Raw genomic sequence first — 16,533 nt, forward strand, 5'->3', positions numbered from 1 at the left:
TTATGACTGTGAGCTGCCACTACAGACACAAGGACGTGGTTCTCCAGACAGGGCCCTGATCAGTCCAGGCTCCAACACTTAGGAAACACTTTTTTGGATTCTGTTCCTAACCCAGCTTGTCTGTCCCGTTCTCTAATTTAGGTCTTCATTAGAGGTGACCAGCATGAGTGTTAACCTCCTCTTTACAACCCTGATTTTTATTTTTCTTAGGGACAAGGTCTCGCTGTGTTGCCCAGGCTGGAGTGCAGTGGCACAGTCATAGCTCACTGCAGTGTCCAACTCCTGGGTTCAAATGATTCGTCCACTTCAGTCTCCTGAGTAGCTGGGACTACAGCCATGAGCCACCACACCCAACTAATTAAAATAAAAAAATTTATAGAGATGAGGCCTTGCTATGTTGCCCAGGCTGGTCTCAAACTCCTGGCCTCAAGCAATCCTCTCACCTCGGCCTCCCAAAGTGCAGGGATTACAGTCATGTGCCACTGCACCCAGCTCTACAATCCTGATTTTTAAAAGGAAATTTCAGAAGGTATAATTTACAAAGAACCTCTGTGCTACTGCCTTAAAAATCAGTAGCTGGGAAACAGCCAGCGTGGGTTGTGATGAGAAGTGGCCAAACCAAAAAGTGCGGATTCTTCTCATTTTATTACCCGTGTAAACTTTATTGGACAAGGAGGGTAATAAAAACTGTGCATGTGAGATGGGGGTGCAGAATGAGGGTGGGAACTGGCAAACCCTGCTTACTTGTTTTCAAAGTAGGAACACAGCAACAATATTCCACTCCGGCCACCAGCCCCCCGCAGCAGTGCCAGATGCACAGGCTCTTCACCGGTACCTTATGAAGTGAATCAAGTTCCTCTTTCCCTGCCCTAGGTGTCCACAGGATGATGCTAGCTATATCAAAGCATCTGTAATTATTAAGCACCAGAATTCCAGAGCTACTTTTAAATTTAAATTTTTAACTTCTTTTTTAAAAAGGCAAAGCAAGCTCAGTATCTATTTCTAAGCCCCACAAATTCTGAAAATCAGAGCTAAATCAATGTCTATAAACAGAGAAAAATCAGGAAGCCTCTATACTGGGCAGTAAAATTATAGATTTTCATTTCTTGCTGCATACCTCAAGTTTTAAACTGTTCTAGAGAGAACATATGTAATTATTTTAATAAGGCACAATGCCTTTACGCTAAGCTAAAGTCTTAAAACCACAGGTAAGTGCCCCCACAATTTCTCATATAATAGGAATTACTCACTTCTTACAGTTACTGCTAAGTTATACATGTCTTAACACTGCACTTGCCAACAACTCTTCATGGAGATGGCAGCGCTGCCGTGACACATCAGGTGCTCTGCCAGTAGAGAAGGAATGCCAGAACCTCACAGGAATCCCTTAGGAAAAGGGAGATTCCACTCATTCCCCAGCCTATGTGATTAGCTGAGGTGAAATATTAAGGTACCCTGACCTTCTAAATAGAAATCAAGTAGAAAGTTAACTTTTCTCAGCTGTAGTTCAGTCATTCTATATTTATATTTTGGCATGAATTAGACTGAAGAATCTTTTATATATTTTAAGAGTTTCACATTAATGAATCCAAGAACTTGTCTAAAATAAAACAAAGACCTAGAATCCCATAAATAACAAAAATGCTGACTCCAGCCAGGGCTTTATGTGGAAGGGCACACACTCCCTCTGTGGCGGTCAGCCCGGGAGGGTGGGGGAGGCCTTCCATCTCTTACATCTGGAAGCAGTAAATGGGGGGATCTTGTGTTTCACAATGTTCTTCTGCGTATCTCCTGAATGCGGGAAACACTGAAGGGCGACTGACTTGGGTAGGGGAAAGCAAGCGACCACAGAGAAAACCAAAGAACAGGTGAGGAGTGGAAGCACCAGTGAGCATGCGGCCTCTTCATCTTCTCCACACCCTGCCTTTCTCACTAGGGAAGGCAGGGAGAGCAGGAGCACTGAGAATCTTCCTGAAAGGATCCTAAGGTTTCCTTACGCCATCCCTCCTATTAAGCCCTAATTGCCCGCGTTCCAGTTTCATTTTCCTAACATGAGAGCACAGCCTGCAGTTTGCCCAAGTCACACACAACCACAGCACTCAGCAGCCCAGCCAGACGCGCCTCTTGAGGGTTGTTTCTTCATGTCCTGCCCCGAATTCTGCAGCCGTGTTCTTCCGTCAAGTTCTTACTCCAGCCCTATTCTATTTGAAATCCCAAAGTCCCTTCCAACAGGCTAGGGATATGTTCTAAGTGTCAGATGTACCACGAGTGCATTCTTTTGGTAACATTTGTTTGAAAACTCTCATTCCTGCCAGAATCTAATCCCTGTGAGAACAGGGGTTCTGTGCTGTATTTTTCCTTATGGAATCCTCCAGGCTGACCACAGTGCCTACCACAGCATAGAAAAGCCTTCAACGTCATTTCTAGAATGATCTTCCATGTGACGGGAGGTAGACACCCAACCGACACCCTCTCATCTGTCCCTGTGCCTATATTTTGCCCTGTACCTCTATTTACCACCATCAGTAATTTGGCACATTTCCATTTACAAAGTGCAGTTATAAACAAATATTCGATCTTGATGGCTATCACATTCAACAGGGCTCAGCTCATCTGGGGAAATGCGGAGAAAACGCACGAGGCAGGCTGGGCCCTCCACTCACCGCCACTTCCACTGACTGCATGGAGAGGTCGCATGGCGGCTTCAGGGGTTTGGGTCTCGTGGCGTACCAGAAGGTGGTGAGTGCTGCAAAAGCTCCGAAGCCCATAAGCGTGTTGGTCGGAAGAGTACGCACGTACTGTCGGAAGTCAACCAGCTCTGGCATTCGAAAATACCGGAACAGCTCGTGGGCTTGCATTGTCCTGTGTTGATAGTTCTCTAAGCTGAATTCTGTTGGGAGAGAAAAATGTCACGTTCGTTCCAGGGAAGCAGGACCCCTCTCCAGAACTCCAAAATTCCACCGGCCAGCCATCTAATTGGGTAGCTGCTCGGCCAGTCCAGGCATTAAACCCACAATCTAACGATCCGGGGCTTTTCCTGGCTGTCAAGTGTCATTTTTCTAAAAACACTTTAGGATTTCATTTTCATTCTATTTCTCCATTACCTTGTATTGAAAAAACCCCATTCTCTTCCTTTCATTAACCATATTAAAAAGATTTTACTCAGGAAGAATTCTTCCCATAAAAACTCAAATAAGTAGATTTAAGTTTCTATTTTCTTCTTTGCTATTATGTCTCTGCTCTCGTCCATCCACCTAATCAAAAACACTCGACTCTCATTGTCAAGGCTAATGGGGATATGAGTGAAGGGGAAGTACAAGCCCAAACCACCTAAGGGCCATCAGTTTCTATTTCTTCCAACAGATCTCAGAACAAGTTCCCAAACTGGTTAAACACACCAGTGTAAATTTCACCTTCTGTACTCCTCACACGACAACAGTGGCAATATAAATGCTGGGAAACCCATAGTTGGCTATCTGGTAAGATGAGTTTCTTTTACACTCCCCAAGACATTATAGCCAAAAGAAACAAACAGATAAATTGGTGTGCATAAACTTTAAACCAACCACCAGATATCTAAAGAGGGAATACAGCACAGTGTTGGAGAGAAAGTACAGAATAGTATTTGAGATCCCAGATGCAGCCAGACGTGGTAGCTCACGCCTGTAATCCCAGCGCTTTGGGAGGCCGAGGCGGGTGGATCACCTGAGGTCAAGAGTTTGAGATCAGCCTGGCTAACACGGTGAAACTCCATCTCTTCAAAAAATACAAAAATTAGCCAGGTGTGGTGGTGGACACCTGTAATCCCAGCTACTCAGGAGGGTGAGGCAGGCGAATCGCCTGAATCCAGGAGGCAGAGGGTTGCAGTGAGCCGGGATCGTGCCACTGCACTCCAATCTGGGCAACAAAGTGAGACCCCATCTCAAAAAAGAAGAAAAAAGACCCTAGATGCTAGAGCCAAATTCTGCCTCCCTGGCCTATGAGCTGTATGATTTGGGACATATGACCTCCCTTCCCTGTGCCTCAGTTTCCTCATCTGTAAATGGAGACGGAAATAGCACCTTATCTCGCAGGGCTTTTCTGACTGCTAAATGACTCACGTAAAGAGGTAAGAATGATCTCACACACGTTAGAAAGTGCTCAAAAATATTAGATTTTATGATTATTTCCTCTACCAACGCTCTGTGATTCATCCTGAGTGCAGAACAAGTAAAGCACGCAGGTAAAAACACTGCCTACAAGGAGTGTTCAGACAAAATAAAGAAGCTTCTGCACAGCAAAAGAAACTACCATAAGAGTGAACAGGCAACCTACAGAATGGGAGAAAATTTTTGCAATCTATCCATCTGACAAAGGGCTAATATCCAGAATCTACAAAGAACCCAAACAAATTTACAAGAAAAAAAACAAAAATTTACAAGAAAAACAACAAACAAGTGGGCAAAGGATATGAACAGACACTTCTCAAAAGAAGCCATTTATGCCACCAACAGACACGTGAAAAAATGCTCAGCATCACTGGTCATCAGAGAAATGCATTGTGGTTTTGATTTGCATCTCTTTTTCTTTGTTAAAATACAGAAATTTTCTGCTAAAATTTAAATTTAAATGAAATTAATTTTAAATTTAATGGTCTCTGTTTTACAGGCCATTAATACTACCAGAACCAACATAATGTATTTGCTCTGCTCATTCAATCTCTGCTACAATGAATCCATGTAAGTGTACACACACACACATACACACACACAAGCACACACATGAAATTTCAAGGTTTACCATGACAGCAAAGAAAGAACAGATAAGCAGATTTCTTCAGGCCATGGTTCTGGAAAGAAGGCACCAGCACTTAACAAAACCACTCACCATCTGTGCCACCAACAGCTGACTACTAGGTGACACCCCACTGCAGACACAGAAGAGGGCAGTGAGCCTGGGAGTGGGCGGGGGTTAGCAGGGCTCAGCCGCGCTCCTCCAGCCTACCAAGGTCTCTCAGGGCATAAGTCACATGCCGAGCCCCACGCTGCTGCCCACTGGGCTAAAGGTAACTAGCAGACAAAATCCACACTTGACTTCTCAGGAGAGCAGAGGGTGGAGGATAGGCCAATGGGCAGCCAGCAGCAAAGTCACCCCACTGCTCCACCCATGGGCAGGGACAGGGACAGGCATCAGTGAGTGTTGCTGCCAGGACCGGTTCTGAAAACAGACACTGTTTTCTTTCTGCTCAGCTTCCCAATAAGAGACAATGGGCATATATTTTTTAAACCACTGAAATAAAGGATAGGATGCCGGGTGGTATGTCTAACCAAGGTAAGGCATACCAAGAAAGAAACAGATTGCCCAGAGCATGCTGACAGCACATTTATTCTAGACGAATACATAGGAATTGAGCTACTCCCGTCACTGCATATCTGAGCCTAGTGTGAGCCAGGCTTTGGCCAGGCGCTGGGAAGACAGTGTTGATGACCTGGTCTAGGCTTTCAGTGGGCTAACCTTCTAGCAGGGAAGATAAAAATCAAACAAGCAAGGTCTGCAAGGCACTGGGGAAGGCCTTTCTGAGGAAGGGATGTACACCAGGCGGGATAAGCAGACAAATCAAGTCCATGTCCTATTGACACTGAGTGTTCAGATTTCAGAAACAGTATTGCAACTCCACAACCTCAAAGCAGCCTTGGGAATATAATGTGCAAACTTGCCTTGCCCTCAAATCCTTCCACCTCTAGTTGTCTCTTCATCACCCTGCAGCACTCCAGGTCTGAATAGGAAGTACTCACCCCGACACACACTGCCATGCCTTTCTCTCCTCTCCCCAAAGCTCCTACAGTAACTCTCATAAAACCTAGATTGTGTGAATTTGCAGGTGCTGTTCAACAGGATCACATCCCTGAGTGAGAATCTTAAATAATTCCTCTGTAAACAAATACAGTCAGACACAGGGGATTAATTCATCTATTTTAAGCATCAGCAGTAGCCATGTTATAGACTGCTTTACACCAAGAAAGTTTATGAAATCTAAGAAAGAACACTTTAAAAAAAAACTTCAGAAAATTATGTATTTAGTAGCATGTGTACAAGAACATTTCATTGGATACTGATCTATAATACTAAGGGTTTGAATCCAGCCAAATTCCTATATTTAGTGGGTGATAATGACAAACTATAGCAGTTTAATTCATGCCTCTTAGATGGCAGCCAGGCAACAAGCTGCAAGCCAACTTTACTGAACAAACTGATTAATGCTATACATAGGAACACTATAGTCTATGCATAAAGAACTAAGACAATAGCTCATTTAGATATGTGTGAAGAACAACTCTTAGACACTGATAGCATTATAAATCTTTTCCCTTCTATTAACTGCTATTAAGGAAAAGGCACTTGGGGTATTTAAAAATGGAGGCACACCTACATCCAAAGAAAATCAGGCACAAGAAATAGTCTTTCAACGCTGTATGTGAACATAAGCATTAGACTAAGGGTCTCTAAGAAGGACTAAGACTCATACACTTGCTAACAAATGGTAAAACTCAGACAGATTGTATTCTTATTCCAGTAGTGTTCTGGTTTGAATATTTCTTTATTCTTTCAAAATCAAATTTCCACATAAACATCTAAGGAAATTTACAGCCTGGGCATGTAAATCATGCTGCTGTTTGCCAAAAATATAATTCAACTGGCTTAAAGGCTTAAGGAGACAGTATTTCCCAGCTGGGAACACATAAGGCTACTGACAGCCAGCTTCTCCTTCCTCTACAGCCACTCCTGTGTGCCCTCCTCCCCACTCTTACAGAAAGTGGGTTTGCTCAGCTGGGTTTTCTGTAAACCTGGAGTCTAAAACCACAGAAGGATAGGGAAGGTAACAACGGCCAAGGAAATCTGGGCACAAGCCCAGTGTAAAGATCCAGCACAGAAGATTCCTTTAAATCGACCTGGGCAGAGACAGGCATAGCGAGGCAGGGTGATGGAAACTGAACCGCACTGACTGTCAGAAACCGAAATCCTGGTACCCGTCTACCCAAACTTTGGATAGAAGAACTAAAAATGCAATTAGCATTTACTTAGTGTTTTGGAAAGGCTTTCATATCCAGTGTCTTATCTGAACATCACAAAAGCAAACTGATGAGGAAGAAACCAAGGCCAGAGACTTATAAGCCTTCCCCAGGACGTTAGTCAAGAACGGGACACCAACCAATGTGACTCTAAATCCAACCTATGCTAATAATTCTTAACTATGCTAAGCCACTGACCCTCTCCCCTGAGAACATACATAACTATCACAAGTCTCCTTTAGCCCAACCCAGGTTAGGAACCATGAGGTCAGGTTTCTAAAGTCCTTCCAGTACTCACACTCCCAGGTATTATGACAGCTCCCTGCTGAGGTCCATCTAAATGCTCAATGTCTTACAAAAACGTTAGCATTTATTCCATCACCCTGGCCTCTGAACATGTGGTGAGTTCAAGGCCCACTATACACAAAGGTTCACCTCTTCACCATTTTATTTGTACCATGAAAATAGTGGCTCAGGGCCAGAGGTGACTCACAAGGATATCATTCTCTTGAGGATACACATACACAAACATACACACACACACACACACACACACACACTGCCCCTGCAATTCTGCAAACTTTTACTTACATTAACATTGTATTCTCTTCATGTCATTTAGAAACCAAAAACCGGGTGGTCTGGATGTTTCTCTCCTTCTAAAGTTCCTCAAGCTTTCATCAAGATGAATAATGGCAGTTCGATGGAATACTTCACTAGGAATGCAGCCCTCAAACAAACCCATATAAATAACACCCTTGCCCCTGCAGTGGCAAATTTAAAAAGCCTGACATCTTTCCTTAACGCAGCAACCCAAGCTGGCAAGATGCTGCCATTCCGTGCCCCGCCTCCTCCCCTTGTACAATAGGCTATTTACAGAGGCTGAAAGCGCCCCCTTTGTCCTTCACTAGCTGGGCAGAGCTCAGGCTTCAGGGAGGAACAAGAGAGCAGCAGCCAGGCCATTTGCTGCTCTTTCAAAGCACCACTCCAAACCTGTTGGATTCGTGCTCCTTAACCCTGGCTTGGCAAATTCCCTAAAGTTAGATTTGCTTAAGCCATTCCCTTTTGAACCAAAAGAGCAGTCAGGCTCTGCCTAGAGAGAGGGAAGTACAGCAGCTCAAAAGAGATGCCAGTCTCCCAGCTGGAGAGGAAAGCAGAGGTTGCTGTCCAAACCCTACCCCACTGATCTCCCTGACTGTGGTCACTGCTCTGGGCCCATCTCCTCACTCTGAGCATCAGGAGAAAGATCTGGGATAACTTTGGGATCCCATCATAAACATGCAAGTGGTTCCACAAGGAGTCAGTTATTCCCACCCACTGCCTTGTGGCTTTTTCTTCCCAATTAAGTATAATAAATCTTAAACCCACTTAATTTTCATTAAAGTGATCTTATAGATCACCAACTGAATTTCCTAAGGACGTAAAAAGAACAAAGCAGATGCCCTGATTTTATTAATCTGACTTATTGAAATATTCAAGTCCAGCTGAATACTTCTACACTTAAACCACTCCCTGCCTATCCCCTTATAAAGTTATCAGAGAAAGAGTGAGACACAAAGCTTTGAACTGTTAACCAGTAAAATGAGGACCATACCTCAACCATTCACATTGGTCACAAATATCATATATGCCCCCCAAAATAAAGAGATCTCAAACACAATATGTCAAATTTGAACAGATAAATTTTTAGGATGCAGGGTCAAATATCTTATAGCAGTTTCTGTATTCATTAAACTACATCTCCAGTTAAATCACATGAAGAACTAAATTACTTTAGAAATACTGTTTTAAATTCACATTTCATTAGGCCGGGCGCGGTGGCTCACACCTGTAATCCCAGCACTTTGGGAGGCCGAGGCAGGCGGATCACGAGGTCAGGAGATCAAGACCATCCTGGCTAACATGGTGAAACTCCACCTCTACTAAAAATACAAAAAAAAATTAGCCGGGCATGGTGGCAGGCGCCTGTAGTCCCAGCTACTTGGGAGGCTGAGGCAGGAGAATGGTGTGAACCTGGGAAGCGGAGCTTGCAGTAAGCTGAGATCGCACCACTGCACTCCAGCCTGGGCGACAGAGCGAGACTCTGTCTCAAAAAAAATTAAAATAAACAAATAAACCACATTTCATTAATATGTTATTTGAGTTCTTTGAATATGCATCTTCAAAAACAGGGTTTGGGGCATCTCTACAGCCACTTTTTGAGGCATCGAATGGTTTTCTGTGGCATACATTCACATCTTCCTCTTCCACTGAAGTTGTTGAAATTGAAGCAGTTTTTGAAGTCATGTATGTGCTACTAGTGAAAAAGTTCTCCCAAGTCACAAGAACACATTTGAATGATATTAGAACAGGAGAAATTTTGTCCTATGGGTCCACATTTATCTAACTAAACCTCATACTCTATTTATTGCTTTTTAAACTGATTTTTAAATGCACTTTTCACAGTAACAACCAACATTTGCCTTTGTAAGGTGAAACCCTAAGAAATAATTACCCAGCTAGCATTAAATTTGCTGTAGAAAAAGTCTAATTCAGCTAGTTGACCTGTACAAGGACCCATGACTAGGACTGGTAGAGACGGTTTCAGGACAAGGTGCCTTCTCTCCCCGAGGCTGTTCCAAATACAGGGGCTGAGAGCACCTCATACTATGACAGCCTTGGTAAGACTTAACTAGGAAGGCTGAAGGAGAATTTTGGGACACTTTCATCTTATATTGGGACAGGAATCTTATATTGGGCTTGGAATTAAAAGACATAACATAAATGTATACACAAAATAGTGGATAACAGAGTAGCAGTAAGTGCAAGATGAATTCTGACAGGGAGCATTTGCTCTTAGGGAGGGTTGCATGGAGAAGGCACAGCTGAGCTGGTCCTTGACAAATGAGAATCATCTGGGAAAATGAGCTACCCTTCATGCCCCAGGGACAGAGACAAGGCTACTAGAAGTGCCTCCTGACCTCAGGGCTTGCACTTTCGCACATTAATCTGGAACAAACGATAGGGCTCAAGCGGATAGGATAGGATAGGATAGGATAGGAAAGGGGAAGGAAGATGTTTGGGGAAATCAGCTTAGCTATGATTTTGTTAGGAGCCACTGTGCTTAAGCACTTGCCGTGTGTCAGGTGCTGTGCTAAGGGACTGCGCACAGGGCTAAATGCGTCCTCGCCACAGTCCTGTTACTGCCTTCAGCTCAAAGATCAGGAAACTGTATAGGAGTCAAATGTCCTGCCCTAGTTCCACACGAGAACAGGATGAGTGCCTGGGTCTGAAGCCAAAGCCCACAGACCTCAAGAGCTGAGCACATCAGCCCAGTCGTGCGTGGGTGTTCAAGTCTAAACAGAGGGCATAGGTGACACTGACAATGACAAGCCATGACGCACAATGCTTTTCTTTTTTTTTTTTTTTTTTTGAGACAGAGTCTCACTTTGTCGCCCAGGCTGGAGTGCAGTGGCGCGATCTCGGCTCACTGCAAGCTCCGCCTTCTGGGTTCACGCCATTCTCCCACCTCAGCCTCCTGAGTAGCTGGAACTTCAGGCACCCGCCACCATGCCTGGCTAATTTTTTTTTTGTATTTTTAGTAGAGACGGGGTTTCACCGTGTTAGCCAAGATGGTCTTTATCTCCCGACTTCGTGATCTGCCCGCCTTGGCCTCCCAAAGTGCTGGGATTACAGGTGTGAGCCACCGCACCCAGCTGCACAATGTTTTAAGAGCCCAGGATTCAAACCCAAATTTCCAACAGATGAACGGATCAAAATGTAGTCTATACAATGGAACATTAACATTATCCAACCTTTAAAAAGAAGGAAATTTGGATACATGCCATGACATGGATGAAGCAAAGGACAAATACTACATGATCTCACTTCTAGGAGGTAACCTAGAATCAGCAAACTCACAGAGACAGAAAGCAGCAGAGAGGTTACTGGGGGCTGGGCAGGGGGAAGAGGAATGAGCGTTATTGCTGAACGGGTACAGAGTTTCAATTCGGGATGACTAAACATTCTGGAACTAGATGGTGGTAATGGTTATACAACCCTGTGAATGCACTTCATACCACTGTGTAACTGTATACTTAAAAATGATTAGCATGACAAATTTTATGTTACATGTATTTTATCACAATAAAAAAAGTTTAATTGTTTTTAAAAATTGCTTAAGTGGATACAAATGGACAAAAGAGAAATAATTTTGAGCCTGAGAATGAATGGCAAAACACTGAAGAGACACTGGGAGGAGGAGACAGGAGAGTGATTTGTGAGCAACCGGCCCAACCTTCCAGGGTCCTCAGGGCCCTCCTTCATGTGGGAGGAGGCGGCGGTTCCACAACCACCCAGAAATCTTACACAATCCCCTCTATGAGAAGCAATCAGTCCTTCCTCTGAACTCCAGGACTTCTTTATTTGTAACCCCTGTGTGGTACTTAGCACCCCCTGTCTTACACTTACAGCGAGTGGTACTTAGTACCTATGTAGATGCTTCTTCCTCTCCCCGGCCAGGGTCTCCTCCCATCTGTCTTTGTACGCCCTTGGTTCTTAACACAGTCCTGAGGCAAGGACAGGTGCTTAACAAACATCTACTGAGTCATGAATGACCCTCTGTGATTCTGACCGTGTCAGACCCTCTGTGATTCTGACTGTGTCTCTGCGGCAAGTCCCTGGAGGATATATTCATAGAACAGTGATTCTCCAAAAAGAAAGGGGGTATTAAGCATTTTCCAACTTCAGTAGCCTCCTTCTAGCCGCCACCAGACTCCTGTACAGCACACCAGAAAGGAGTAGGAACATCTCCTGGCTGACTGGGGGAAAAGGAAAAGGGTGCGAGCCACTGATTTAAAGGGGACATAAAAATATTCTCCTGCTCTTATTTTGATCATGTTTTATATTTCTCAAATTGTTTCACTTATGTAGAATGTCAGCCCAAGACTGCCGTCAACTCTAAGGGCTAGTGTCTTCAGAAGACGCTGAGATACAGTAAGATTTGGACAGACGACTGATGATTCATTTAAAACAAATCAAGGCTGCCCCGGGGGAAGGGAAGAGATCAAATAAGTACTTTTTTTAAGTAAAACAGCAAATATCAGAAAGGCTTGCGCCCAGAGCCCCATACCAGGGCTGGACTCCAACATCTGTGACTTTTCTATGACAGAAAAGAGAATCTTCCAAACCAGGGAAACAGACAAGACTCAAGCACAAGATCCAGAGTCCCATGCGAGGGCTCTAGTGAGGAGAATGCTCCCAGAAACACAGAGCTGGTGGGCGGCCACCTGAGATGTATGGAATGCTGACAACAGGATATGCCCAACATTCTCCAGAGCAAACAAAACAAAACAAAACAAAACATATAGCTCTCCTCCCTTCTCTCTTCACACACAGCTGCAAAGATCTGTCATGTACATCCACTTGAGAAAATGATGATTATAGTTAGGACATGCCCCATGAAGATATCCAGGTCATGTACAGCCTTTGCGTGGGACAGCAGGGCTAGATTTTGGCGGTACATATTTAAGAGGGCAAGTTTCCATTCAAAAAAATTCCTATGAGAAGAAAGATGATTCCACTTGTCTTCCAATACTGATTGAATAAGGCTAAGCAACTGTTGTAGATATGTCACAATGAGGCAGAGAAGTTTACTGATAAGAGCTAGAGAAGGCAGCCGACTTCGGCAGATAGCCTCCGTCAACAGCTTTGTGGCAGCGGATGGAGACAAAAAGATCCGCTTTTTAGGCTGACGCAATCCTTCTGCAAAGAGCAAGACAGAAAAGGCTTGTGTAGACTAAACTTCTCACTCATGAACTGGATCAATACGGCATGTTATTTCAGCTGATGTTCAGCACAGGAAGAGTCGGAATTGTGTCTCTATGACCGCAAGTTGAAGAACATGACAGCACGTTCTAAGGGTATTAGGCAAGACAAGCAGGGCCTGTTATTACAAAAGCTAAAGAAGGAAATAAAAGGCTTTTTGCCACTGAAATAATCCAGAAGACTCTTCACTTTACTGGACTCAGCTAACCACAAAGTAAGCCCTGAAGCAAGAGACCACACCAGGAGAAGAGAGCACAACTGAACAGCAGAGAGGATCAAATGTCCTTTCACAGTAGCCAGAGCTGGCTCCAAGCTATGCAGGCACTCTCCTCCGAGGGCCATGGATGGAGAGGAAGCTCCACTTGTTTGAGAAACTGCACGCAGAGAAGGTACCTAGATCCTGGGGTCCTCTCAGGTGCTCTGCCCAAAGTCAGGATCTTCCCATCTTCCCGTGGTGACTATGGAAATAAACAGAATATGAACATGTATGGCCGGGCGCGGTGGCTCACGCCTGTCATCCCAGCACTCAGAGAGGCCGAGGCGGGTGGATCACGAGGTCAGGAGATCAAGACCATCCTGGCTCACACAGTGAAACCCCGTCTCTACTAAAAATACAAAAATATTAGCCATGCATGGTGGTGGGCTCCTGTAGTCCCAGCTACTCGGGAGGCTGAGGCAGGAGAATGGCATGAACCCGGGAGGCGGAGCTTGCAGTGAGCCGAGATCGTGCCACTGCACTCCAGCCTGGGCGACAGAGCGAGACTCCGCCTCAAAAAAAAAAAAAAAAAAAAAGGAGAGTGGGAACAGAGGAGAGCTACGCCTCTTTCCATCATGAACATCATGGTAGCTTCTCCAAGACTATGTAAGAGAAGGGAAAAGATGGCCACACAATCCTGGCGTCCAGGACTAAACAATCAAGTTTCCACCTCATACCCAAAAGCCCCAGGGAACAGTGATATATGAAGAAAAGAGTCAATGTTAAAACCTTCAATTCTATGTGGCGAGTCTATGGGTGTTTTTACTACTATGTTGTTGTTCTTTGTATGTTGCTGTATTTTTCCCAATTTTTTACTATGGAAAAATTAATATAAAACTTGCCATCCTAACTATTAGCTGTATTTTTAAAAGTTTCTCCAGATAAAGAAGCTATAAGTGAGTCAGGTCAGTTAATGTCCTCCTGTATTTATGTATTTCCCACCTGCTCCATGAAGGATTTAGGTAGTGACCTGTCCTCAGAACAGAATGACAGATAGGATATAAACCCCTCCTGGAAAATATGTAGCTATGCTTTGCCCCGTCTGCCCACACTGGACCCGGCTCAGCCACTGACCTGCTATGTGAGCCACTTCCACTTTCATGCCTCTTTGAAAAAGGAGTCACACCACAAAAAAAGAAGCAACACTCTGAACATTCCAGGGGGATAACCAACTCTCCTTAGTTCCTGACAATCAGAAAGCCTGAGGATAAAGTACTTACAAGGTTTTCTTTGCCTTCAGCAAGTTTAGGATATCAATGAAGACGAACACACCTGCAAGAGTTAACAGAGCTACAGAAGACAAATCTGATAACCACGGCAGGTAGGGCCCTGGTGCTCCAGGAATCTAGGGGAGGGAGAAAACAGTACGCATGCACCAGGCATCCGAGGGAGGGCTGTCCAGAGAGCTGAGGGTGGAACCAGGCCAAGTCTGAACAGGCAGAGACAGGAGTGGGTGGAGAAACACCAGCAACAGCCAGACAGTGCTGCAAGCAAAGAGGCAGGGAGGAGGCCCTGAAGGAGCGGCAGGTGGGCTGGGGACTCGCAGCCGCATTGTAAGGCAACCGTCGGGAGCCTCTGCCTCTCTCTCTCATGACAGCATTCTTGTCAATGTCTTGGCTGAGTAAGAAACAGCTGGCTAAAGGAGGCTCGCCCTCGCCCAGTGGGTGTTTAGTTCACAGAGCCCTCCTGTCCCCGCCAGGACCCAGGCCTGGGGTGGGAAACTGGGAAGAGCAAGACCCAGTCCTTGTCTTCAAGGAGTCCACACCACCCCACAGCTCGCAGAGGTCACAGCTATCACGTATCCGTGACCTGGATAAGAAGGTTAAAAAGGGCAAAGGTTGGGTAGAGTTTCTCACACCTCTTAAAATAGACCAAGGTTTCAGAGTCTGATAACCACAGAAATGGCTTAGCAGGACATGGGTGAGAAGACAGGACACAAAGACCTCTCTGCCCAGGGAGAAGAAGATCAGCCTCTCACGAGTTTGGAGAAATCCACTTCTGAGTTGAGTTTTTACAGATTTCAACAGGTACCTGCTGTTACTTTAAAAAGCAGAGATGAGGCCAGGTTTACAGGTTCATGCCTGTAAACCCAGCACTTTGGGAGGCAGAGGTGGGCGGATCATCTGAGGCCAGGAGTTCAGGCCCAGCCTGGCCAACATGGCGAAACTCCATCTCTACTAAAAATACAAAAATTAGCCAGGCGTGATGGTGCACACCTGTAGTCCCAGCTACTCGGAGGCTGAGGCAGGAGAGTCGATTGAACCTGTGGGGGGCGCAGTGGCAGTGAGCCAAGATGGCACCACTGCACTCCAGCCTGGACAACAGAGACACCATCAAAAAGAAAAAAAAAAAAAAGCAGACATGAATGGAATCTAGAAGACAATCACAGGCTATGAGGTTCCCCAGGACTGGACACAGCCTGCAAAAACCACGGGACCCTGTTCTGACCTCTGAATTGTGCCTGTTATGTGGAAGACCTCAGTGGTGTTGGAGGAAGCAACAAGTGAAACAGCGAAAAGGTTAACCAGGATTTAGCTCATCGTATGGGGAAGGAGAAGAGAGGTACTGGTGACAACCACGAGACATGAGCTAAAATTACACAAAGAGCTCAGGTAACTATAAAAAGAGGTGACTGGCTCTGGGGAAGCCAAAATCAAAACAAACCTAACAAGTTGCAGAAGATTATAGAATAATGACCAGTGTTTAAAAGACAGAAAGAAAAAGAGACTATGCAGTTCGGCCATTACCTGCTCGGAATGGGTGATACTAGTTTGGGGTCTCTATATTCCCTTTATGTTTCACTTAAAATTTATTACGAAAATTCAAATCTATTCAAAAGTAGACACAGAAGTATAATAAAACTATATTTTATGTACCCGTGACTCCAACTTCAGCTTCAGTAATGATCAACATTTTGCTGTTTCATTATACCCACTTCTTAAAAAATTACTTTAAGTTACATCCCAACACCCTGTCTCTCAGGTGACATTTCTGAGGCCTCCACGGCTCTATGGTTCTACCGCGTGGGGGTATCATGTGCAGGACAGTAAAACTGACTGGCATGTAGGCTGCATCTTGCCAACTGCCCAAAGGTTTAAACAAAAGGAGGCAACCTGAATATTGACTTGAAGCATCCAACTCAGCATAATACTTAATTATCATGCAAGAAAAACGCCCATATATTTAATTTGCAAATATTGAGGATATGCAAGTCAGCTCCAGCCTCAGGGGATACGATAGTAAACAAAAGAGAAAAAAATAAAACCCTGATCCCAATGAGGCTTCCACACTGCTAAGTTTTGGGACCAGAGACAAAACATACTCTGGAGTTAACCTGACTCTCCTGAAGTCACAGGCCTATTTGACATGAATCACAACCTAGCCAGAGAGCAGTTTCTATTCCCCTTTAATTGACAAATTCTT

The 16,533-nt window shown here is 44.7% G+C and overlaps 1 protein-coding gene across 9 annotated transcripts in view; it reads right to left on the reverse strand.

The window, feature by feature from the left end:
• The window catches only part of ACSL1 (acyl-CoA synthetase long chain family member 1), a 71,486-nt gene that overhangs the window by 45,366 nt on the left and 9,587 nt on the right, over window positions 1-16,533 (reverse strand). For 4 of the 9 annotated variants that reach the window (XM_055384892.2, XM_019025440.3, XM_063705677.1 and 1 more), the window contains exon 2: window positions 2,664-2,890. In XM_055384892.2, the coding sequence (XP_055240867.1) occupies window positions 2,664-2,858 (195 nt within the window). In that variant the 5' untranslated portion in view covers window positions 2,859-2,890. Of the gene's footprint in view, window positions 1-2,663; window positions 2,891-4,779; window positions 5,075-7,640; window positions 8,226-11,498; window positions 11,598-14,330; window positions 14,610-16,533 lie in introns of those variants that run through there. The other 5 variants (XM_055384890.2, XM_004040692.3, XM_063705676.1 and 2 more) reach the window with 5 other exon arrangements.

Source organism: Gorilla gorilla, chromosome 3 (assembly GCF_029281585.2).
Source record: "Gorilla gorilla gorilla isolate KB3781 chromosome 3, NHGRI_mGorGor1-v2.1_pri, whole genome shotgun sequence".
In the NCBI taxonomy this organism is placed as follows: Eukaryota; Metazoa; Chordata; class Mammalia; order Primates; family Hominidae; genus Gorilla; species Gorilla gorilla.